Source organism: Curcuma longa, chromosome 4 (genome assembly GCF_044706935.1).
Source record: "Curcuma longa cultivar G26 ecotype Majalengka, Jawa Barat chromosome 4, ITB_CL_G26_1.1, whole genome shotgun sequence".
Lineage (NCBI taxonomy): Eukaryota > Viridiplantae > Streptophyta > Magnoliopsida > Zingiberales > Zingiberaceae > Curcuma > Curcuma longa.
In genome coordinates this window covers 3,519,789-3,545,929 of record NC_133864.1, presented here as the reverse complement: position 1 = coordinate 3,545,929, position 26,141 = coordinate 3,519,789, and the positions used below count along the sequence as shown (strand labels likewise).

Genomic DNA, 26,141 nt, shown 5'->3' with positions numbered 1-26,141 from the left:
AGGATAAAATTAATTAATTAATTAATTAACAAGGAAATAATTAAAAACAAGCATATAATTTATTAGTCCTTAGCAAAAGATACATTTAGGCCTTCAAAATAAAGGTTAAAAAAATCAAAATAATAATAATTGATTGATTGATAATAGTTGATTGATTGATTAACAAGCTAAGTTTGTTGCTCTCTCTCTCTCTCTCTATAATGTATTTTATATATATAGTGGTCCAAATTTATGAAGTGGAATAAAATTCAAGTTCTTTTCTTTCTTGTTTTATTTATTGCAAAATTGTACATATGAAAAGTTTATGTTTCAATATGTAGATATTTTCTTCTAATTATCATTTCTTTAATTTTTGTTTTTTTTTAAAAAAATAGTTCATCTAAAGCTTGGGGAATAATATGCAAAGAGACCTGAATAAAAGATAAATTCATGCATATGATGAGAGCATTAATTGGATTCCCAAATATTAGGGTTTTTATCTCTTACTATTTCACTTTTCTTTGTAATGAGTTCTATACATGTATCTTTACCACAATTATTGCTTATCGAAAATTTTATCGAGGAGGCATTACTAGATCTTAACCATCATTGGATTTGCTCAATTGCTAACGATATGTAATCCTAGTTTACGAATTAGGCTTTCACACTCGAACAAAATATCGATGTTGGATGAATTTTAGGATATGGTGTGCTAAGGTAGAAGGTTTATATGACTTAGCTTCAACAGTTTTGAAGTAATGGTAGATCACCTCATCGCATTTTCGATACGATGATCCTTTGATTGTTCCACGGAAGTGCTACTAATGGGAGGGGGATGTATCGTCGTCATCACTCTATGCTATCTTCTACTACGATGACTTCTCTCGCGCCTCCTCTCCTTTACCTTGGGGAGTTTGTTTCACTAGAAAGAGTGTTGCAAGTCGAGGATGGATTCTCCAGCAGTTTAAAGTAACAAACTGTGACATGTTTTTCGAGAAAGTAATAAGCATTTTGTTTGCTCATGAAAACACATCAAACCGATAAATGGTCCAGTTTGAATGGATTAGAATGGGTTAGGCGATTTGGTTCAGTCGACAAGTCCAATTCTGAAAACAATCAACTAACCAAGTAAAACCTGGTTATAGAATTCATGGACAAAGTTGCATTCTATTGAAGCAATCCATACAGAAAATTGAATCATAATGCTATAAAGTTCGATAACACAAACTCTCCAGTAGCATTGATCTTCAGGATTGCGAGAGGACACCCACCCTACTACCTCTTGGCAATGACACATAAAACCTCGGAAGACCTATTTCGCGGTATTTCGAACAGTTTAGAGTTTGCTTGGTTATTCAATAGTAGGGTAGTTTCAGTCAATTGACTCCAATTTGAGCCATTGGCAAAATTTGACAGTTGGGGGTCTTAGAAAATAAAGCAGTTTCGCACTTGATTTTAGGCTACAATAATCCAATGCGACGAATCAAAGTTATTGAGGAGGGTCCTATCCGATCGAGTTTGAATCACTGATTGAGCATCATCATGTGTGAAGAGCAGTGTTTTTGCAAATGGGGCACAGATTCTTGTGCATTAGCCACTGCTTGATGCAAGCTGTGTGGAAATTGTGCCCGCAATCCAAGATCCCGAGTTCATCGCCTTCAACATATTCTTCCTGAGACGATCGAAGAGTAAGATTCCATCGGTTACTGAGTAACTTTTGATAAGGTTGAATAGTTAGACAAATACCTGGCAGATACAACATGGTTCGTGTTCCATAGTTGATCCAAGAGTCGTCGATGAATGCTTCATCTGCTTCAGACACTTGATAACTTTGTCCTCGTTCAATCCAGTGCAGACATCGCCTATCCTCTCTTCCAATGCCAAGAGTTCCTATAACGAAGTATGAACTTGGATTCGACGAAATATCTTAACAGGACAAGGAAAAATTGTTGGAGCCAGATGAAATCAGACTATCAGTCCATACCTCGTACGACATATTATCAACATCAAGACGCATGTCTCTGTGCCTATCATGCAAATCACTGCCCGCTAAAATTAGAGTCTGATCGAGGATAATGACATCCTGGAAGTTAAGATCAAGCATATCAAATTACACAAAATGGAAAAGTAGGGTATGTTTACAAAATCCTTGAGGTACAAGGTTAATATCAACAAGTTCAAATAACAGAAAGATTAACATGACTAACAGACCTCTATGCAAACCACATCGGTGACTGAACATATTAAACTACATGAACCTATCTTTTTAAGTGTTGAAATTTAGCACACATTATCGAAAAGATGCAAAGAATGTAGGAAAATCAAACTTTGCTAATTATTTGAGTATGATCATGTCACAGAGAGCATGTGATAAAAATTATATGGGACAACAGGTTGATTCTCTTTCCATCAATTGGCTTTTCAAATACAGTGGCTGTCGACGTGCCATAAAAGCTGGTTAATTGTATAAAATAATTAAATGATATTGCTAAGTTAATTGACAAGTGATATGTCGAAAACTAAAACATATTACTACACATTCTTGCCACTACATTTCTCAACCAAAACATGGGAATTTCACAGTCAAACATGTCAATCTCACACTATCATTTGTTGCATTCCTAACGATTAGATTCCTCGGAACTCTCATGGGAATCTATTGTCAACATTACCATTATTAATTCGCCCACCAACTCAATGGTAACAAACTTGGTGAGTGATAAAACAATTGGGCTTCAAAATCATATCCATTTGAATCATTAATCGGCCAGAAATAATAATCCACACTTCAGTAGCATCTATTCTTTGGGGGAAAAAATGCAGTCTTACTAGTTGCTACTCAATACTGTATGATAAAATTGGTAAGACACTCACCTCAAGTCGAAGACCATCCCCTCGGCGTAAGGATTCCAATGCATGACGGATCTGATGGCAGAAATATATATAAGTACATTGAGAAAAACTGCATAACTTCCACAGAGATGTTTCAGCCGTAAAGATAATAGTTAGGCTTTACAGTGAAGCAAAGCATACTTCCATAAAAGCCCAGGTGGTAGGCAACTAGGAAGCTACAGCCATTAGCATTAACACTAATAAACACGGTGAGCGTCATCAATTATATATGCTAGTATAAAAGTGTAGATTGAGCTTTCCTTCATAGTTTAAGCTTTTGCAACTTGCGACAAGTGACCAATCAATCAAACATAAAGGAGTAGCTCTGAATTTACCCGGTAGATGAACCAAGGGAGAAGACCATCTACCCGTTATCAAAAAATAAAGGAGTAGCTCTCACCTTCATCTCATGTTATGGCCAGCAATTAAAAATGTTGATCTTAGTTCCCTCCTCATTTTAACATTGCAGGAATTATACTTATCCTTCTCTTGTTCTATTATTTTTTTCCCGTCTTCTATTTCATCCAAAGCATTCTAACATTTTCCTCTTCGCAACCATTATACTCCATAGAACCCAGTTCTAGCATCGCTGCAACTTTTGATTTCTACTGCCACTCAACATCATGCTGCCTCACCCTTCCACATTCTCAAGGTCAAGATGAACTCTGAGCACAAAGAACTACAAGTGAATAAGATTGAGCAAACTGGACTTAGCCTGGGTTGGCTCAATTAAAAATCTTCCAACCTCATACTATGGTGGGCATACTTTGGAGATTGAGCAAGCTTGAATTACATTTTTAGTGCTCATTCACACACAATTTGACCACAAACAGGGTAACTAAATGATGGCCTTAAAAGAGTAATAGACTCCACTGGCGATTTAAGTATGTCTGCAACCTAAAAACAAGGAGACTCATTTTTCCCTCCATATGTTCCGTGTTTGGGAAGATTGAATCATCTTATGAACACCCTAGTAAACATAGTGGGGAGTCGGTTATATTAAGTGAGCTGAACCAACTGTTTCTCATCTTGAAGTAAATCTGGTTTTGTTTGCAGAAACATGAGCTAGAACAAACTAGGTGAAAATGAAAAAGTACTGCACACGTCAAACAGATCAAGGTTTGACATGGCCATTAGAGATCAATGTAGTAATCAGTGTTCAAGTATCATATATTCAACATGGGCATGACAGAGGTAGATGAAGAGTCAATTGTATCTCTATCTTCTATTGATTTGTATCACTGTTAGTACTATATTGTTCAACAGTAGCCATGATAAATAGAATTACAAATTGTTAAGGAATAATTATATTTGAAAGTGAAAACTATTTCCTGGGTGATCAAACGAAACAAAGCAAAAGTGAAATCATAATGTAATAAAAATATAATCAAGAAAAAATAGTCAGCATCAAAGTTCCTCTTGAATTATAAAAAATGCCAGATTGACAAATACCTCTGACAACATCCTACTTCTCTCCTCCCCTGCGGCCGTTAAATTTCTCAGAGATATGGGAGCACCAAAAAGACCATGATTGCGCCTTCTCAACAAATTTGGCGACCTTGCATGAGATGTTGGTGGTGGGCCACGCAAACTTGCTCTAATCTGAGCTACATCCTGTGAGCTCAAAGAATGACCAGAATGCTGTGGAGGGAAGTTAGTGCTCTGGCCTCCAGATTCAGAGCTTCCAGGTGGAAACAAAGGTGGATAAGTAGCTTCTGCTAAGGGTTGAGAAAATTGTGTAGGATTTTGACGAGGTACCCAAGAAGATCCTAATGTTGGATGCAACCCTGAGCTTGTACCAGCCTGTGAATTTGTAGCCATGTTTACAATTCTACCATCTAAGTTCCTGTTAGTGCGAAGTTGTGACATGTTCCTTACACTTGTTGCAGGAACAAGTTCCAAATTGCTGCGAGCCGACATATTACTAGACTGATTCACCTCTCTTGCAGCAAAAATTCTGTCCTCCGCACTAAATGAGCCTGATGATGTACCAATTATTGAATTTGACGGTCCACTCCATGGAAAATGATATACAATTTGGGGTAGGCCAGGAACAACTTGTAGAAGAGGTTGGTTTTGAGAACTTGTGGGGGATAGTACTTGTGTCGGCTCAAGGGACTGATTTGGTGAGATACAAAAAGAAGAAGGTTGATTATATAGCCAGGAGTCTGATTGCCTAGTGGTATTTGCTAACCATGAACTGGGATGTGGCAAAGCAGGGTTAATTCTCACACGGTGATTCCTCCGTGAGGTTTCTGCATGCCCCGCTGTACTTGCTGAGGCATAGCAATCAGGGGCGACTCCTCTTGCAAAAGTAACAGGATACTCTTCTGGAGGAGGTGCAATAGAAGTATACCCTGCAGAGCTAGAAATGCTTGTAGTTACAGGATTATATATATGAGAATATAGTAAACTACTGTCCCTTTGCTGAGAAGAGCTTGCATTTCCACTTACTGAAGACTGTCCAGCTTCACTGTTCTTTCTCTTGCAGGATATGCGTCGTTCATCCAATGAATTTTCTGGTCTGTCATCATCTTCCCTCAAAAGACCAACATTCTCAGAACTTTCACCAGAAATGGATAAATCAATTGGCACGGAAACACTTTCGCTGTCTAAGAAACCCAACATATAAGGAGGATGGGATAGTGTTGACTCCGAGAGATCATTGCCTAAACCAACTTGAGCAGCAGCAATCTCTCTGTTCTGCTGCAAATTGTTGAACTGCAGATTATTTTGTGAAAAAGTCGGGATACCATCAACCTGAGCTACATTAAGACTTCTGTTGACAGTATCCAATGAAAGCATAGGAGAGCCATAAGAATGATTTTCTTCTATTGTAGGCCCGCCTCGAGAGGTAATTGTTGTAGATGGTGTCCAGCCATGCTCCCATTTGTTATCTTCGTGGATACCTTGTTGATGGTGTTGACTAGAAGAACTAGAGCCTCTTGAGCCCCAAATATTCAATTGAGCATTATCTTGATTAGCCATGCTTAGGCATGGAATATTTATATCTTCAGGCGATGCTATCCGACCTGTCATACTCTGAACCTCTGTTGGATTGAAAAGCATGTTATTCCACAAAACTCGCTGATTCATTGCGCTGCTTGAACTGGAACCAGGTTCAAATTCAAATGAATTGTCATAGGGTTGAGAAAAATTCTTTTGTTCTGGCATTAAAGCAAATTGAACCTTCTGTTTAAGAAAAATGACATCAGTGGAGAAGATACTAAATTTTTTGTGCATAAAAAAAACTCTTTAGATAGCTCAATTTAACCATGGTAGCTGTAAACATTAATGAGATGGAAAACAAGCTTCTGTCACGATACACAAGCAGTTCAACAAATTTTGCTGCTATAACACATTGGAATAAAATGATATGTAGCTCCAGTGAGTGGTTGCATAACTACATTATATGCCTCTATCAGTTATATTACTTCCAGTCTCACTCTAAGAATCAAATCTACATGCATTCGACGTGGACAGCATACTTCCATTGTTTCCTAACCTTTTTTAACTTTGTCATTTATCATGATCAACAAGCAAATTGAAGTGTTGTTGGGCTGTTCAACTCTTTATATTTCTATTATTACTTGATAGTTAATAAAGATGATGAATTATTTAACCATCAGACTAGCTTTTCCCTTGACTTTTCTAAGTTATTTCTTAAACCAAATAAACTGTTATGGAAATAATTAACAAGGAGTTTGAGAAGAGATCAAGTACACATATGCATATCAGTCGGCTCCAGATGGAACAATGTACTGCCCAGATAACTACATAAAAACATGGTCGACATGTCTATCATTGATCAATACAGTGTTATCAATTAAAAGAGCACAATGATTTGGGTAAATTGATAAATCTACCACATACTTTATCTGTTTTAACGAATCTATCAAGAACTTTCAAAATTAACAAACCTATTGAGTATTTGTCAAATTCGTAACATCCATCTTCCTCATTTTCCATCAAATTGTTGTTAGTTGCAGATGCATCATCAAGTCGCATCATCAAATTATCCACCTCACAATCCACATCACCTCTCTAATCAATTATATCAGTTTTTTAAAAATCTAACCAAATACACCCCTTACAAAAGTTTTGTAAGGTTTATAAGGAGTTTATTTGGTGTAGGTACAATATATGAAATGATATGATTGATTGCAAAGTAATGTGAATTGTGAACTAGATATGTTGATGACATGGCATGTTGGCATGTCAGCAACTAACAACTTAAATAGAAAATAAATGGCATCATAGGTTTGTAGCAAATTTAACAAGCATGTGATAGACTTGTTAACTTTACCCTAATGATTCATGATAAAGAGAAAAATTGTGAACCAAAAAATATAGAGAGAAATGCATAAAAGAACAATATGTTTTTTTAGCATCTAACAAACTGAAATTTGAACAAAAAAACGTCCCCTAGAAACGACTAGGCATAAATAACATAAAGAAAGAAATCACATGAAAGGTGCAATCATAGTTATGTTCCAATTCACTCAGACAATAGAGACAAGGATTGAGCTACAAACTAAAATCAGGAAAGTCTTGGCTCAAAAATATATGGAAAATAATTGCTATGAGAATTTCCATCAAGATGTTAGTAAATAAACCAAAATACACAGGATTAAGCTACCAGCCAAAATCAGGAAAGCCTTGGCTCAAAATATATGGAAAATGACAGCTTTGAGAATTCCTATCAATATGTTAGTAAATAAGCCGAAATACACACAAAACAGATCATGTAAAAAAAACTTTTTGTTTAAGACTAAGGAGGTGTTAACATGAAGAAACAGAAGTCTATCGATGAAATTTCTCAATTCAAGATGAAAGTGTGTCCACCATGCATGCTGAAGTAAACAACAGAACGAAATTAATATGTAGAAGAAAAGTAAGCCCACCAATTTCCACAACTCAAGTAATTAAAATTTGCCTATGGCAACCAAAGATATTATTTCCAGTCCATTCTTCAATTATGATTCACTATCCCTACTTTGCGCATACAATGAACAAGTTCAAGTTAGTCACAACAACCTTTATCTTTCTGATTGTCTAAAAGATTGCATTGATAAAGTCATCACCTAGAACCATGTTGCCCTATCTTGTCTTGTATCAGAAGATAGTGAGTTGTATGAATCATGAACAAGATTAGACTAATTATCTATGACGAACATAAGGACTTGGAAAACAAAAAATCTATAAGCAAGGACTGTCCAGGGTTCAAATGGCAATCAATATCCACGTATAAATGTGCTCCTAAGTGATTCCAAGACGACTTCGAATTTTAGATAAAATGTGAAGTTTATATTGAATATATGTGTGAATGTATTGGATTCAGCAATCCCAGTTGCTTCTCAAATTTATAAGGTCAAATTTTAAATATTTGTCAAGCTTGAAAATAAAATTCAAGGACGCGAACAGATTACTCAGCTAAAATGATTCACAAGAAAAAGAGAGATGTAGTACTACGCAATCAAGCCCTAAATTCCAGATTTTGTCCAATCAAGGAAATACCTGTCAAGCTTGATAATAAAAATCATAAGTCAGCGGCAGATTATTCAGTTAAAATTGTTCAGCACAAAAGAGGAGAGGTCGCGCTACGCAAGCAAGCTTTAACTTCCAGATTTTGTCCCATTAAGGAAAAAAAGATGAAGCCCTTCCAACAAAATGCTATAAGTATAACAAGCTAGAAATTTACTCCCGAGTCAAAAGTCCATCTTGTATACAGAATTTTAAAAAGAAACGTAAAAATATAAATAACAAAACCAGGAAATCCCCAGCAAACTACCACATCAGGAAAAGAAATGAAGAACCCAAATCGATGATCGATGGAAACAAACGTCTTCAAGAAAAGCAGATCTGTCCAAGAAATTTCACAAAGAAAGGATTTGCGAGGCGTTTTCTTCTCAAGCACAAGACAGAATTCGCTATTAAAAAAAAAACCCGACTTTTTGCTTGGATTCTAGTCGATTAACGAGAACGCACCTGGTTAAGACGGATAAACCGAAGTCGACCAAGCGGCACAGGATCGGCCCCTTTTTAAGAAAACCAAGCAACCCCCCACCGCCCCTCTCCTCTCCGCTCCTTCTCCTATCCTGTGCGATCAACTACTCGATCGACGAAGGCCTCAGCGCAGACGGGGAACAAGAGATCGATTGGTGGAGAAGCGCGAGCGAGGGGGGATGGATTGAAGGATGGATGGTCGGAGAACGAACGGCAAGAAGCCAACCAGGGACGGAAAGAAATGGGAGAGAATATTTTGGGGAAATATAAATTTAAAAAAAATGTTTTTCCTAATTTTGAATTTTAATTGGAAAATTCCCGTTCGCATCCAACTAACTGCCGCTGCGAGGACAGCGTTCTCAGTTTCCACGATCTCCTATTAGCCGGACCCCGCCAGGCCCCACCAAAGCTGTGGATGAGAGGACACGTGGATCGATCCGGTCGCTGTTGACGAACTTCGTCACGAGCGAGAGATCCGTCCACGTGAACCCGCAGAGCCACGTGCTTCAGATGGGTAACTTATGGGTACGCCGCGGTGATTTCTCAACTGGACGATACTTCCAGGAATCTAATTGGCTGCAACTAGTTGGGCCCACATCGGCTGGGTGGAAGAGTAGACTAACTACTGCGCGCTGTTTACTCCGGAGGATAAATAGAGTGATGAAAAAAGACGAAGGGTGGAAAAGGATAAACAATGAAAAGGGGAAAAAATAAGAGAAAAAATTAAAAGGATGCTTTAAATTATATAAATTATCAAAATATTTTTTAAAAATAAAGAATCTCCGATTAAATAGTAAGTTTTTTATATTATAGTAAGTATTTTTTGAAAAACTAAAGAATTAATATTTTGGATACAAAATATCTGTTAGTGCGTCTTTTAACTTTTTAACTTTTTTTGAATGACTCGACGCCTACCTAGCCACATCAACCATTTCAACAAGTAGAGCCAATTTCTTAGGGGGCATTCCAGGACTTCAGTGCAAAAACTCTTGTTCACAGTCAGACAGAAACATCAATGCAGGACTTAGAGGATGATTATATTTGTGTGTTGCCAACTGCTTCTGCTTGTAATGTTATTGTAGATGAATGTGTAGAGACCAAGGATGATGCAAATATTGATGATGTTGGTTGATGTATGTAGGATTTTTGATGAGATTGTAGTTGTTGTAAATTTATTGATGATGATAATGTTGTCAATGAGGGTGATACATGTAAAATTTTTACTGATGTTGCTGAAGCTAGCATGTGAGGATGAAATTGTTGATGTTGTAAATTGTGATGTGGTTGTAGATGATGTAGTCATGGATGATGGTGCATATAAAATTCTAGATGAAGCTGTTGATATTCTAGATACTAATGATGATGATGTTGGTGTGTTTCCATCCGAATCTGCTTGTGATATTGTTGTAAATGTAAGTGCAAAGATTTGTGCAATGGAGGCTATCCCCGCATTATTGTTTCCTTCAGTTATGCAACAATTTTATCTACAGCTAGAGTCTCTTTCTGATCAATACAATCTTTGTAATGCTTCAGGTACCTCCCATTGCTCCATGATTAGTATAAATGCTTATTTTTTAGATAATTTCATAAAGGTATCTATTGTTGATTTTGTTCAATGTGATTTATTTTCTAATACATGCTCTATTAAGATTGATATTGTTCCAGCTCTTTCTTACCCCATATGCATGCAAGAGATGCATCCTTTCCTTGTCAATGCTCTAGATTTCTACAAACAGTTCATTTTTAATTGATCATGTAAGGATGCATTTTACCACTTAAAGAAGACCATGACCATAATTGAAATCATCTGGCCTCCGAAGTGGACACTCTAGCTAAACCGCCTCCAACTGCCCGAAAAAACATTCATAGTACATATGGTGGAAGGAGCGGTACCTACTTCAACCACAATTATTCCACCTCCAGACTGCTCCTTCAATTGAACTGTCTCCAACCATCCGGGAGAACTTTCGAGGAGATGATGATGGAGGAAGCAACACAAGACGATCACATGAAGAAGGCTCTCTCCACCACTCAAATCATTTCACTCCAAGCTTGGATGTTACTTATGAATCGCCTTCATCCAACATGACCTTAAGGGAGTATGTTCCTTTCTTTACTTTTTCTTGCTTTTCTTTATCTTTGTGCATGTGTGTTTGTTTTGCTTTACTTACTTTATTTCCATTCATCCATTTTGTGTAGTTTGTGTTTGCATTTCCTTGTGATTCCTTCGTAATGCTTTGAGAATAGTAAAAGCTTGTTAAGTTTAACTGTCAAGTTTTTAGATTCTCTGACATAATTGAATGTTTTGCTTGCATGTGGTTATTAGTATGGTGATGGATTTTACCTTGATAGATTGAGCTTGATGGTTTTTATTTACCTAGTGAGGATTTTAGTCATGCCTATTTTTTATCCTCTTGTATGTGGTTGCACTCGACATTCTAAAACTTGCTTTGATTCTTTTCAATACAATAACATAAGCTTGCATAAATGTGATGAAGGTAATTTTTCTTGTCTATCTTTTGATTTCTTCCCTCACTTGGTCATTGTTACCGGTGTACATTCTATCTGATGCTTTTATAATTCATTGTACTTTCCTTACCATATCTTCTCATTGTCATTACATTGTCATTGTCATATCTTTATTAATTTTCCTTTTCATATCATGTGATGAGAGCATTGGGTGATTTCATGATGAATTATATTGTCCGAGGCAGACAAATTTTAAATGTGGGGGAGACAAATATGTGTTGAAAGAATGCTTGTTGAAAAAAAAAATCTTCTATGTACTCAAAGAAAAAAAAGAACGAGAAAGAGAAAGAAAGAAGAAGAAAAAAAATTCTCAAGCATATTGTATGATGGTGATTGATGAACAAAAAAAAGGCATTCCATTGGTCTCCAGCAGGGGCGGCTCAAGCTTCCTGAAAAAAGTTTTTTTTTAAATGATTGTTATTATTTTAAAAAATTTTCTCTCATTCTTTTTTATTCGGACTTGAGACCGATAATGATGGGTTAAAAATTTTTTTAAAATAAATTAAAATATTAATTTTAAAAATAAATTTTTTATATAAAATTAAATTTTTTAGCTTTTTGAGATGCAAAATTATTAATTAAATTTTTATATTCAAGTTTTAATAATAAATTTTTTTCAATTGATAATATTGCTAAATTATTTAATAATATTTTAATAATGATTTTTAGCAGATATATTTTTATTCAAATAATAATAATAAAAATATAAGTCCCTACTATTTTATGGGAATAAAAATATTTTAAAATTAAATAATAATAAAATCTAATTTATGTCTTATAATTTTAATCTGATGATATTTCAAAATTCAACAAATGACCTGTGAAATTTGAAACTAGAATTATTATATTGATGAAATTTCACCGTAATTAAAATATGAGAGTAATTTAGTAAATAAAGATGAAATATTCAGAATAAAAAAAATTTTAAATTTTGAGAATAAAAATAAAAATATTCAGAATAAGAAATTTGCTATTATGAGCGTCGATTCTGTGCGCGCCCGTGAGCGCCTACATCTCCGCCGTCAGCTTCCGATCGCGATAAACATGAGCCGTCCGATTGCACAGTGATTCTCCTCGGACCTTCGCCGCTTCCCATCGCCCGTTCATCGCCGTCCGACCACCGCCGGCCGCCGGACCGGGCCCGTAGGAACCGCGACTCGCAGGCGGTCCGGAGGTGGCCGGAGTCCGGCCCCGATTCGATCGGAATCCGGCCGAAATCGCCGCCAGACACACGGCGGCCGATTTCGGCCGAAATTCGACCGGATTCCGGTCGAAATCGGCCGCCGGTGTCTGGCGGCGATTTCGGTCGGAATTCAGCCGGATTCCGACCGAATCGGGGCCGGACTCCGACCGCGCCAGACTCCGACCGCGATTCGGCCGGAATCCGGCCGGGTTCTGGCCGACAGTGGCGCCAGGCACTGTTGCCCTTGTTTCGGCCGGAATTCCGGCCGGATTCTGGCCCAATCCGGCCGAAATCTGATGCCTAAATGTGCGCCGGCGAGTCGCGGTTCCAACGGGTCCGGTCTGACGGTCGTTGGTGGTCGGACAGCGATGAACGGACGGCGGAAGCGCGTGGAGGTCGGTGATCGGCGCGCACGGACGCGTAGGAAGCCGGCGCTCATAATAGCATTTCTCATAAAGCATATATATATATATATATATATATATATATATTATATATATATAACTGATCTGCTGGGCGCCTATTTCGTGGGCACCCGTAGGCGCCGTAGATCCACCATCCATCACGCCGATCATGCGAAATCTGACCGTCCACTGCACAGTATTTCTTCTCTGACCTCCGTCGCTTCCGGCCGTCATCGCGCCGTCGTCCGGCCACCGCCGGCCACTGGACCAGGCCCGATCGACGCGCCACTCATCGGCGCATCGATCGGTGCCGATTTTCGGCCGGATTATGGTCGAAATCCGGCGCAATTTGATCGGAATCGCGTGCGGCCACTGCCAGCCGCGATTCCAACCGAATCGCATCCTGTTTCCGGCCAAATCACGGCTGGGGACCGGTCGAGGAAGGACCGCCGGCGGCCGACGTTCCTTCCTCTGGCATTCTCTAACCGGATTGTGATCGAAATCCAGCGCGATTCGGCCGGAATCGCGACTGGGAGAATAGATGGCTTAATCGATCAGCAGATCGATTAAGCCTCCATATAATGGAGGCTTAATCGTTATGCTGATCGATTAAGCCATGTCGCTCACGAAGCTGTCGCCCAGCACATCAATCTTTTATATATATATAATGGGGTGGGAGAATGTTCATTAACGGAAGGGGAAGGGAGAGGAAGGAAGAGAAAGGGAGGGGAAGGGAAGTATTTATATTCTTTTTGTTTGGGAGGAAAGGAAGGTTCATTAACGTAACATAATATCTTGTTTGGGAGGAAAGGAAAGAAAATGAAGATTAAATATATAAAATTATAAAAATACTCTTACTTTTTAAAATAAATCTATATGTAAAAATATATATATATAGCTCATGAGATAAACAAAAATTAATATTTATGATTTAAATAAATAAAAAATTTAAAGAAATAATGAGTAGATATATAATAAATATGCGAAATATAAAATCTGTACACTTTGGTATGATAAAAGTTAAATCAATATTTTTACATATATTTTTATATAGAATCTTCAGAGAAATTTACGACAAAGGTTGACGTCGAATAGTGCGAGCGATGAGATCCTGTGACAACTGCGTTATGTGATAAGGAGCAATGGTGCAAAAACCTAATAGATGAGTTATTTTAATAATTAATATTTTAACATAAGAATAAAATTGGAATAAATATTTTTTAAGTTTTTCTTCCCCTTCCTTACACTCCAATGTGGGATGTAAAGAATTCATGGACATACAAGGGGAAAGCTTACCCTTCTCTTTTTCTTCCTCTCCTTAACTCACTCCCTTCCAAATAAGGATCTTCTCTTTCCCCTTCCTTACCATTCTCTCCTTTTCCCTCACCTCCTTCCAACAAACTGTCAGTCAAAAAAACCATTAAAAATATTAGACTTCAATTTTTTAACAGAAAATAAAAAAAATCCAATGATTATCCAAATTAAAATATCAAAGTTAAAATAATTTTGATTACATATTTTCAGTTTTAATTAAAATTATTCTAAATATTTTAGAAATTATATTATGGATAAAATACGTACTATTTTAATAAAATTTAAAATGTGATACTAAAATACAACACCCTTTTAATTTTTGGATATTTTTAAAATGACTCCTCTCTCTTTACTAATAAGTTTATACATTACAACCTTTAAAGTATGGATTTATTTGCTTATTCATCGCCACGTGGCACTACAAAAGGTCAATTAGTGGTGTAAAATATAAGCATCGAATTCCCGCAGAAGCCGCCCCGCCGGCGCCGTCAGCGGCCTGCTCACTAGGTACCCGGTCGCCGACTGGAATATTCCGGTGCCCCTGACGATGCTCCGCTCCGACGTAATCGCGGCGCCTTCGACCACCGACCGCCCCGCCACCGCGAGCGAACCAGGCCCGGCTTTAGGCATAGGCGGGTAAGGCCTATGCCTAGGGCCCAGGATTAAAAGGGGCCCAAAAAAATTTAAATTATTTAGGGATAATAAATAATAAATGATTAAAATCCGATCAAATCTTACCGCGTCCCGATACCGATATCCCCTTTATCTCCCCTCTCCTCGAAACGACGCGTTCTCCTTCTCCTCCCGATCTCGCGCCGTTCGACACTTCGACGCTTCATCTCCTGCCGTCTGCCGACGCGATCTCCCTGATCCCTGAGGGTTTTCCTCGCCGTCTCGCCGACGCCGGCGAAACCACTTCTTCGACGCGAGGGCCCCTGAGGCGCAAGACAGCACGGAGCACCTCCGTCCGGTCCGTTCGACGAGCCCTCTTCTAGTCTTCTTCGACGGTTTTCCTCGCCGACGCCGGCGAAACCTCGAGGCTCGCCGCTCGCCCCTCTGGCCGTCTTCCTCGCCGGCGAAACCGCGAGGCTCGCCGCTCGCCCCTCTGGCCGTCACCTTTTTCTTCGAAAGTGGTTGATTCTCCATTTTTCTTAATGCATCATCAGTGTTGAGGTATTGATTCTCAAGTCTATTAATCCAAATTAGACCATGAGGACATTGTTCTTTGGGCATGATCATTGATCAATCAACTCCTTATTAGGGTTTTCATGGTGTAGGCTTGCGTTTGGCTTGCCTTACATTGTGCTCACTTTGACATCATTAATACCCTAATAGAATACTTTCTTTTGGTAAACCATAAGATGCTTTTGAATGGTTTAAGTATTGTTTACACAACATCTTGAAATTTGCATAGGGTCTTGCTAATTTCATGCTACATAGTGATTCTATTAATTCTTAGAGGGGCTTACTAGGTCCTTAATACTGTCTTGTTAAATTTGTAACATTAAATGATCAATCAAAAAATTATGATTAGAATATTGAAAATTCAATTGAAACTGGTGGGATTGGTTGGGAAAAAATAATCAAGAATTTGAGTATGCTACCTTTTCTAATTTTAATCTCTCTTCTTTTTTGTTTCAAAAAGAAATTTGAGTTGCCATGCCTAGAAATTTAATCAACTGAGTACCTATGTTGGAGCCTAGAAATATGGACATAAGCATAGTTGCTCATACTGGTATATGATTTATGCAATTTGCTTGACTATGATTAGCACTATCTTCTTCTTGTCTTGATCCTTATCATAGACTACCTTACAAAAGAAATTAGGATAAAGTAATAGTTAAGCATCACATTTTTGTATACTAAAACTGGAAGAGAAATCCTGTAGATTGTGGCACAAAGATAATAATCTTTGTTTTATATTTTATATTTCCTAATCAATGGCCATGCAACCTGTTCTGTGAGTAAAATCTTCAAACAAAGCCAATGTGAATAAACTTTGCATTATTGATCATCTTCAAACTTGATGAACCTCATAGATACCTTGTGGTCTCAAGTCCGAATAAAAAAGGGTGAGAGAAAATTTTTTAAAATAATAACAATCATTTAAAAAAAAATTTCGCCTAGGGCCCTCCGTGAGCTTGAGCCGCCCCTGGAGCGAACTGCCGTTGAGCTCCCCGCCGATGAACACGAGGCTGAAGATCGTGAGGAAAGTGACGTGGTCGGCGAGGGTGGAGGCTTCGGCGTTGAAGCCCTGCGCGCGCCCGATGGTCGTGGAGCCCTCCTCAGGGCCCTCTCGGAGCACGTCGTCGAAGACTCCCACGTAGCCGAAGGCGGAGGGGTCGCCCCCGGCGACCACGACGGAGGTGGCGCCGGGGTCCCCGGCGGCGTAGATCTCGTGGAGGAAGAAGTGGAGGCGGGTGGAGGTGGGTAATTGGGCCGCCGACGGCCGAGGCGCTGAGAGGAGGAGGAGGAGGAGGAAGAGGAAGAGGAAGAGGAAGAGGGGAGAAGCCATTGATTGAATTGGGAATTGTGATAATGACTCAAATTTCAGGTTTAATAAATATAGCAATTAAACAATTAATTCATTAAGCTAAAACCTATAAAAAATAATTAATTAAGCATAAACATGGATCTTTAGCTTAATCAATGATTTAAATATTAAACCTTTTCTTTTACGTCAAACACATGAACTTCAATGTGTATACAGAAGAAGTGCCATTTTTCCCACGAGAATATTAAAATAAATGAGCGAGTTGAAGGGTTCGAGGAATTAGAGAAAAATAAATCAATAAAAAAATCGAGAAGGCATCGTAAGAGCGTGGGAGTACTTACCACAGTCTTATAATGATTCGAATGATATTTAATATAATTTATTATTAGTTTTTTAATGAAATTTATGCATCTAAAATAATTTTAAATTGTGCATCTGAACCCCATGGTGCATCTAACTTTGGCACTTGGTTTGACAAATGTTACGGTGAAATTTGGGTATCCAGTGTCGAGTGTTCTTGTTGTCCTTTCATTATCGACCATACCTTCCTAAAATGTTTCATTTTTAAATTAAATCATCGCCCACAAACATATTCTAGAACTTGATTCTCGAATTAAGCTTGAATCCCAAGCACCGAGCACCACACACTCCCAAGCTCTCACACCACCTCCTTCCACTTGGTTATACTATTTCAGCTTCTAAAAAGTCATCCACCATCTAGTTCTTAAAAAATATGCATCCTAAGCCCTTTAACATTGAGACAGTTTCCTAAATGAAGGCTTCTAAAACTGAGTGTACCTAGGTCATGAAGCTAGCTCCCGATCTTGAATACTGTAAAACTCCTTAACCATGTTCTGAGCACCTTATGTTTTTATGGCCCCTACTCGGGAATTTTAACAGTCACATGTGTATCAGATTTTCTCGTGCCAAAAACCTAAATTCTCTTGAAAATCTAAACGATTGCGTAGTTACTGGGCTTCCTCACGAGACATTTTGAATTTAATCTGAAATCTAAATGATTGCAACTTTTATTGACTTTCCAAATACCTGAACCCTAGCTCCTTCTTCCTCATTTCTAACCAACTTAGCTTCCTTCTCTGTTCCGTTCTCAACAGTAGCTTCTTTTCTTCCACCAGTAAATACTCTCCATCTGTCCCTTTTTTTCTCCTTTACTCCTATGGCTTCTTCATCTCATCGAGTTTCTTCTACCATCCAAAAAATCAAAACCCCTTTTGTTGCTTTGACACTACGACTCTCTTCGTAGACCAGTTGGAAGGAGGACTCCGTCTTCCTATCGCCTCTATCTACCTCCATCTCTTAACCTTCTTCAAAATTTCCCTAAATTAGTTTACTCCCAACTCCTTTAAAATCTTATCAGGCATGATCATCATTTTCAAATACCTTGACCTTCCCCTATCACCTCTTCTATTCCATTGCTTCTATCAGTTAAGAATGGCAGAACTTGAGGATTTTTACTTAATGGCTCACCCTGACTGTCAATTTCTAATAGATATGTCTTTGTCTAATAAAGGCTGGAAACAACTTTTCTTCTTTGCCCAACTAAGTTTTCCTCTCCCTTTTTCATCTACCTAGGTGACTGAACTTCTCCAACTTAATTTGAAAGTTGCTCGAGCTCATTGCCAGTTTGACTCCCACATCCAAGCCTTACAAAATAGGAGATATAGTGTCTCAGCTCTCCTAGACGATCAACTTTTATTTATTTCGATCTATTCCTTTTCAAATCCTTTAGCCCCAAATCTATAGGTAGTTTATTGATTTCTATAATTAATACAAATTTTATTCTTATCTCATAATTCTTCTCTTTTTTATAGACAACATCATGCATTTTTGCAGTGGTAAAATTTCTCTCCAAGAGGAAAAGAATAGACTCCATCGAGCTGACGCAACCTAGATGATCCGGCAAACACACAACTTCAGCTAGCCCCTCTTCCAACATGACTGCCAACCCCTCTGCTAAGTTCATCCCCATGCCCCGCCTACATACAAAGCAGTACTTCCCTTCGCATATTGCCCCCCAAGTTTCTTCCCTTCCTTCTGCCAAAGGTCCTGAATCATATGCCATGATCGAGAGACCCGGCCAACCTTGCATCTTATTCACATAGATGACAACAATCTAATTCTGTCTACTACTCCTCTTCTCGAACCCCAAGAGGCTGACCCTGTTGGGTTGCAAAGGTGCAAAAATAGTCCCACATCTAAAACATATGGGAAAGATCATGGGTTTAAAAGGATGGAAAATATCTCCATTGGCATGAGGCCTTTTGGGGAGAGCCCAAGAACAAAACCATGAGGGCTTAGGCCCAAAGTGGACAATATCATGTCATTGTGGAGATACGGACATCCTTGGGGACCTTACAATTGGTATCAGAGTGAGGCCGCTCTTCACCGGACTAACCGCCGGATGAGCCATGATCCGGATCTAACCATGTGGGTTGAACCTTAAAAACAAAGGAAGTAGGGGCTCCCGTGTTTGAATCAAGAGGACCAGACACCGGGTAAGAAGTCCTAGTAGGTCGGATAGACCGAGGGGCATGAAGTCCTGGTTGCGGCTGGGCAGGAAGTCCTAGTAGGTCAGGGTGGACCGAGGGGCAGGAAGTCCTGGTGGGTCGAAGATTCAGACATCAAACGGAGGCTTTCCGTTTGAGGGGGGTCTGTGGTCCTTTGTTTGAGGGGGGGATTGTTGGGTTGCAAAGGTGCAAAAATAGTCCCACATCTAAAACACATGGGAAAGATCATGGGTTTAAAAGGATGGAAAATATCTCCATTGGCATGAGGCCTTTTGGGGAGAGCCCAAGAACAAAACCATGAGGGTTTAGGCCCAAAGTGGACAATATCATGCTATTGTGGAGATACAGACATCCTTGGGGACCCTACAGACCCCACTCCAATTGGCTCTGCTTCGATACCCATCAGGTTAGCTTCCCCCTCCCGTACTTTGACTGCTAGCTCAATCCACTCTCATTCTGACTCATCTTTTGGGGATAATCAACCCCTTAGCTCCGTTTTCTCTAAAAGTGTCGAGCCAAAATTTTTTGCCACCAAATAGACCCTAGTTCCTGAGCCATATTCTGACTTGGTAGCCGTTGCTTCTCTTTTGACACTAGCTGCCCCTAAAGGCTCTATAATTCCCAAGAAAGCTTTGACCTAGTAATCTCTGCTTCCCCTTTGGCTTATGCTGCCCTGAGCCTATGGTCTTAGCAATGGTGCAACGGTAGGACATCCGAGTTGTAACTCAGGGACCCGCGGTTCGATCCCCAGCTACGGCGTATTTGTAGGAATTTTCCTCCAAATGGGGAACGCAATCAAAGGATGTTGGGCATCTGGATTGGCCGCCGTTTGCGCTTCCCGATTTACCCTAGTGGTCGGTGGGAAACTTCCGTGGGACTGGGCCGACCACCCCCAGAGATGTGGCTACTGGGATTATCATTTTTTTTTTAGACATGGCCATCTTCTCCCCTCCTATGTGTAGGATCGTTGAAAGCGCTAAAGAGGGTGAATAGCGCTTTCGTAGCGTTTTTAAATTTCATAAAGTACTCATAAATCCTTGCGATCAGATAAGTATAGAATGCAACAGAAAAAAAAGCACAAGGACAGAGCACACAGAAATTTACTTGATTCACAGTCACAAACTGTTACTTCAAGGCCCACGATCAAATGATCGTTTCTAACGAGCAATTAACTATATAATTCCCCTCTTACGAAAGGAAGTTAACGATTATAAAAATATAAGATCGGTAACAACGATACTGACCTAATAAAATTAACCACAAAAATGAATATACCGATAGAGTGATGATTACGAATTTTGATACAGTTCTTCGGCATTACAATGATGTTCTTGGTTGATGCTTTATGTGCAGACAGTCGTCACTTGTCTATAGAATGATGCTTCAAGGGGTCTCCCTCGACGCTATTTTATTAGGGTATCCGGGCGCCTGGAATCCTTTCCAGGCGCCTCCACTTTGTCCACCGATCCACCATCGGCGCTGCTGACTAGGCATTTCCATGCGTCTGCATCCCTTTTCAGGCGCTTCTATACTAACGTGGAGGTTCTGAATGAACCTTGACTCCGCAATGTCTTATCTAGATTCGGGACGTCTGGAACCACTCGGGGAGCCTGAAAGCTGAAGTGTCCTAACCACTAAGACCATTCCTTTCTTTCTCTTTTGCTTCTCCTTCTTCCTTCTCCTTGGCCGCCGGCCCTAAGGGGAAAATAGGACCAAAGGCGTCGGCCCTAGAAGAGCTAGAAGAGGAGCCGACCCTAGGGGAGTAAGGGAAGAAGAACTCCTAGGAGCCTCCGGCCCTAAAGAGAATAAGAATAGAAGAGGAGGAGGGAAGCCGGCCCTTCACAAGGAGAGAAGGTATGTGGTCGTCCCTAGCACGAGGGGAGAAAAATTCACTAAGAAGTTGTGATTTTTCCTTTGCAAGCCTCCTCTTTTATAGCTTAGTCATCTCACAAAATTTGGTATGATTATAATCAAATCAAATCTTCTAATCAAATCTGGATAAGAAGATTTGATTTGATTAGAAAAATCATAACCAATTTTGTCTGCGGAAGAGATAAAATTATGATTATAATCAAATCAAATCTCATCCAGATTTGATTAGAAAAATCATAATTAATTTTGTCTGTGGAAGAAATAAAATTATGATTCTAATCAAATCAAATCTCATCCAGATTTGATTAGAAAAATCATAATTAATTTTCTCTGCGGAAGAAAATTAATAATTTCGTAACAGAAATTTTAATCAGAATTTTTTAATAAAATTTTTCTCCAAAAAAATAATTTCAGAAATTCTTAAAATTTCCTATCTGAAATTTCATATAATTTTTTTAGGTGGATACGAGGTTTTATCCAGAGGCTACAGTAGGAACCTAGAGGAGAAATTGGTTTTGGCCTCCTGATGGACTTGAGCTTCCTGTATTCTCCCTGAACACCCAACTTTAAGTCCATCAATAATAACTCATTCCACTAGAGAGTTATTATTGCACTATCGCACCAATCTCATATTATAGTATGGGCTCCTTCTTACTATAAGTACATTAATCTCCCTGTGTTTAAGATATCGTATGTCCATTAATTAAATGAGTTACTAACAACTCAAATTTAATTAACTTCTAATTCGGAGAGTAGTACCACTCATCCTTTGTTATCATGAGGATCTGAGTCCACCTGCAGGGTTTACATGATAATCCTTTATGAGCTCCTCAAGGGGACATCATCAGCCTAGATTATAGGACACAATTTCCTTCTATAATCAACAACACACCATGTACATAATACTACTTCCCAACTCATCAGGCCTTTTGATCTATCGCTCTAAATCTCACCCTTTGATGAATCAAGGAAGTATATACTAAGTACATGTGCTTGTTATTATATAGGGATTAAGAGCATGTACATTCATAGCAACAGAGGTTTAGTTCGATTATATAGTCAGTATAAATCGAACAATCCTCAGATGGTCCTACTCAATACATACTGAGTGTACTAGTGTAATTCTATAGTCAAGACAGACTAAGACCAAATTACACTACAACCAATCCAATGGTTTGTCCAATTCATCTTGGTTGTGAACACTATTTGTAATCTATAAGGAACTGATAACATGGTCTTCTGTGTGTGACTCCGCACACCATGTTTATTTACAATATAGATTAAATAGACACTTGATAAAAACTAAATACAAACATTGATCAAATATGATTCTTATTTCAAAATTTTTATTTACATAGATAGCTAGGATTCTGGTATACATCCCAGCACTTCCACCCCTAGAGCAGTTATGTCACGCCATGAATTTGGTAAGGATTTTATTGCAAATAACTTTCTTTATTATCCTCTTGGAAAATCAGTTGAAACAAGAGCGGACCTAGCAGCAAGACCAAGAATGAGAGTGAAAAACTAAAGAAGTCAAATTCCACTTCAACTACCAAGGACTCATCGACAAAATTGAAGCAATAACAAAATCCCAGTATCAGGTTGTCACTCAGGCTAATGCTCTGCAACAATGATTGGATAGCTATGACAATCAGTTAGCATAGTTTGTCTTGGAGCATCAAAGCAAGATACTCATATTCAAAATTTGGAGAGTTAATAAGAGTAGAGCAAGACTGGGTTATGATTTTTATGGAAGAGCGAAATTTAGCTGAGTCCCGAACTTGGGAAGCGGAACAAAAAGGAAGGGCTTGTCAAGTTCATTTCTCTCAAAGCCTCAAACATCTCATTGCTCCAAAGTGATTATATACTGATGTTTCTAAGCAAACTACTGATAGATTTGCTACTCTAACTGCTAAACTCTAGGAAGCCCATGATCAAATAGGTATATTGGCATAAGACATCTTGGACACTTCTAAGAAGATGACCACGGCAAAATTGGAGTCGAAATAACTCCAACTGAATGAAGGGGAAAGATGGAAAGCTCAGGAGGAACAGTTAACGGAGAAGATGACAACTAAGTCTAGCACTTATTTTCAATTGATCTTTAGTCAAGCAATTCAAAGGATATTCAAGGGTATTCCTTTAATGGGAAACCCGATGATTTCCTTGACTATAAAGCAACTTTCTTTAGCTACCCCCGAAGGCCTTTGAAGCCAAGTAAACTAGGCTTTCTTTGCTTTTGTAATTGTAAAAGTTTAATTATACGACTATGTTTTCCCTTTGCTAGCAATTTTAATAGTATCAAGCTTTAAGTATGGGGTGATTATATTTTCTTTTCTCCGTAGGATGAAGGTCGAATACTCGAGTGAGCAGATTGGTAAGTCAGAAATACTCGGGAAAGGAGATTGGTCGTCAAGAAGTGAGGCTAGGTGCTCAGGAATAACTTCATATACCATCACATGTCCCCCTTCAAGTCAGATTGAGGAGTGAAGTCGAATGAAGTCCGATTAAGTATGGGACAACTGTCGCCCTCAGGTGTTGTTGGAGGTTGTGGTCGGAGAAGGCTCAAGCAAGGAGAGCCATGAGAAGGTGTTGACTCGCATAAAGAGAGCACGCCCCCAAACTGGTTGATCCGGGCTACTCTATTAAGCCCTTGGGCCTAGGCTATGCTAGCGCAACTCTACAAAGAATGTCAAAGAGTTTTGATTAAAATTGATGCGGGTCGAATCTCCTATCTTGCTCAAAGCCTTCCTAATTATCTTGACTTTCCACTAATAGAGCTCCCAATCTGCTGCTTCCCAAGTTAGCTTCCTCTGACCTACTGTGCTCGAACATTTGCTCCAATATGCAATATCAACATCGATCAGTGGGGGTTGACATTGCCAGCGTGACTCCTCTGATGGTTAAATCAACACAGAGCTAAAAATACAGAATGCCTTCTTCGGGGCGTCGCCATCGCCACAGTCGAACCTGGTCGAGTTCGAGGCATGCATCGACCATCGAGTAGTGACACCACCCAATTGTCCAATCAGTCAAGAGTCAGATTTGGTGACGTGGTATTCCCTCAACGTGAACATGGGGGAATTGGGGGTTGTGGGTGTCGCCCTTCCTGCTGGGAAGGTAGTATAAAAGGAAGCATGCTCCCACAGGCGTAGGTACGCACACATAATGCCAACCATTTCTCTCCTACTTGATTGATGTTTTCTCTTCTCCAACTCCGATCACTAGAGCTGACTTGAGCATTAGAGTAGTTGCGATAAGGTCCGTTTTGACCTCCATACTAACTCTCCTTGAATTTTGCAGAGGATTATCAAATTTGGTGCTATGTCGTCAAGACCTTTGACCCCTTACCAGCCTCCTCATTTGTGATCTTCTTGGACTGGACTAGGATTGTTCTCAAACTACAACACCTTAGTCTTTCTAGGGATGTACTCAAAAGAGTTATTTCCAAGATACAATATCTCAGTCTTTTTAGGGATGTACCTGAAGGGGTTAGTCCTGAGTTGTACTTTCCACCCTGCGAATCCTTCGCCTTTTTGAGGATGTACTCGAAGAAGTTGCTCCTGAACTGTACTTCCCAAGCTGCAAAGCCTTAAGGTCACGTCTTGTCTCATCTGACATGTGCCCGCATGAGCAAGCCTACAAGATCGACCAAGGCATGGACTGCAAGGCACATCAAAACTTAATATGATCACATTAAAGTCATACCTTTTAACAACCTCCTAGCAACCCATTATGGCATGATGTGTGCCCCCCGCTGCCTGGACCATGTTTTATGATGGCCACACCTTCTTGTGACCTACTTCTATTAGGGCTATACTGAATAGCAGACTAGAGTTTGTGATCCTTTAGAGGATTAGAGTTGTTGTGCAGGGGTGGATAGAGATCCACATCATTCAAAGGATATTCGGAGGGGATCTAACAATACTGAGCTCAAACATAGAGTCAAGCAATTCATTCCATGCCAAGAGGTGGAGGCAAAATGCTCGAGCATGTAAGATATTGAAGTACTCAATTGTAGTAAAAAGATAGAATTCGTCATCCTAATGGTTCCATACGGTTGTCCCACGACCATTTGCGAGCAGGTAAATCGAGAAGTTGTAATTGGCCGAGAGGATATTTTCTTAATTTCATCGAGATTTGACTTTTATCCATTATAATAATATCTATCCCGCAGTAATCAATTCAACCCTACCTGAGGGCAAGTTTAAGTACTCAAATTAACATGTCAAGATGTAAAGCCATGGTACTTGGACAATCAAACTCTAAGGTGGAATTAGGTTGCTTGGGATATCGAACACTCATGATGCTAAGGAGGATACTTCAGACATCTATTTTGTTCAAATGCTAAAAGAAATAATTAAGAAACTTCATTAAAAAAAATTAACAATTTCAGTGGCTAAAACAAGAAAAATTACAATTTCATGTGAATTAATATTCCAAAATTATTTTGTAAGTAAACGCTAAAATAGTTACGGGGAATAGGCATTTCCATCAAAGTAAACAATGTTTAACTACGCTTCAATTTTCTTCCCTCTGCTTTCGATCTTTAGCGCAATGTGGTGCAGCAGATCGGAGACTCGCCGCGAGCTCGGCCTCTCCGCCGGCGCCGTCCTGGTGCACTGTAGCGCCACGTCGAGGACCTCGAACGCGCTCACCTCCTCTGCCGGCGCCATCGGCCTCAGCGCCGGATCCACCAGCTCCTCCCGCTCGGCCGCCAACGCCGCCGCCATCCGCGACTCCACCCATCGAACCATGTCCACGTCTCCGGCGAAGCTCCGGTCGGTCGGCATCAGTCCGCAGACGAGCTCCATGAGGACGATTCCCATGCTGTAGACGTCGCTCTTCTCGGTGGCCTTCATCGTGTACGCGTACTCTGGAGCCAAATGGAGGCTTAATCGACGGGAAACATAGTAAACAGAGTAGTAAACACCTTG

At 39.5% G+C, this 26,141-nt stretch overlaps 3 protein-coding genes across 3 annotated transcripts in view; all 3 read right to left on the bottom strand.

Annotated features, from left to right (window-relative positions):
- Positions 1-1,130: 1,130 nt before the first annotated feature.
- LOC141828298 (putative E3 ubiquitin-protein ligase HIP1) lies at positions 1,131-9,100 on the bottom strand. Its single transcript, XM_074715700.1, has 6 exons — positions 8,860-9,100; positions 4,324-6,063; positions 2,854-2,904; positions 1,964-2,062; positions 1,726-1,869; positions 1,131-1,651 (listed from the first exon to the last, which is right to left on the bottom strand). The coding sequence occupies exons 2-6, from the start codon at positions 6,043-6,045 to the stop codon at positions 1,520-1,522; spliced, it is 2,148 nt and encodes a 715-aa protein (XP_074571801.1). The 5' UTR covers positions 6,046-6,063; positions 8,860-9,100; the 3' UTR covers positions 1,131-1,519.
- A 5,639-nt stretch (positions 9,101-14,739) lies between these two features.
- On the bottom strand, positions 14,740-16,822 carry LOC141826159 (dirigent protein 1-like). The gene is made up of 2 exons (XM_074713407.1): positions 16,471-16,822; positions 14,740-14,927 (listed from the first exon to the last, which is right to left on the bottom strand). The coding sequence occupies exons 1-2, from the start codon at positions 16,820-16,822 to the stop codon at positions 14,740-14,742; spliced, it is 540 nt and encodes a 179-aa protein (XP_074569508.1).
- An 8,730-nt stretch (positions 16,823-25,552) lies between these two features.
- The window catches only part of LOC141826429 (uncharacterized), an 80,797-nt gene continuing 80,208 nt past the window's right edge, over positions 25,553-26,141 (bottom strand). Inside the window, 1 exon segment of the mRNA XM_074713669.1 lies at positions 25,553-26,080. Coding sequence (XP_074569770.1) covers positions 25,719-26,080 — 362 coding nt within the window. The 3' untranslated portion in view covers positions 25,553-25,718.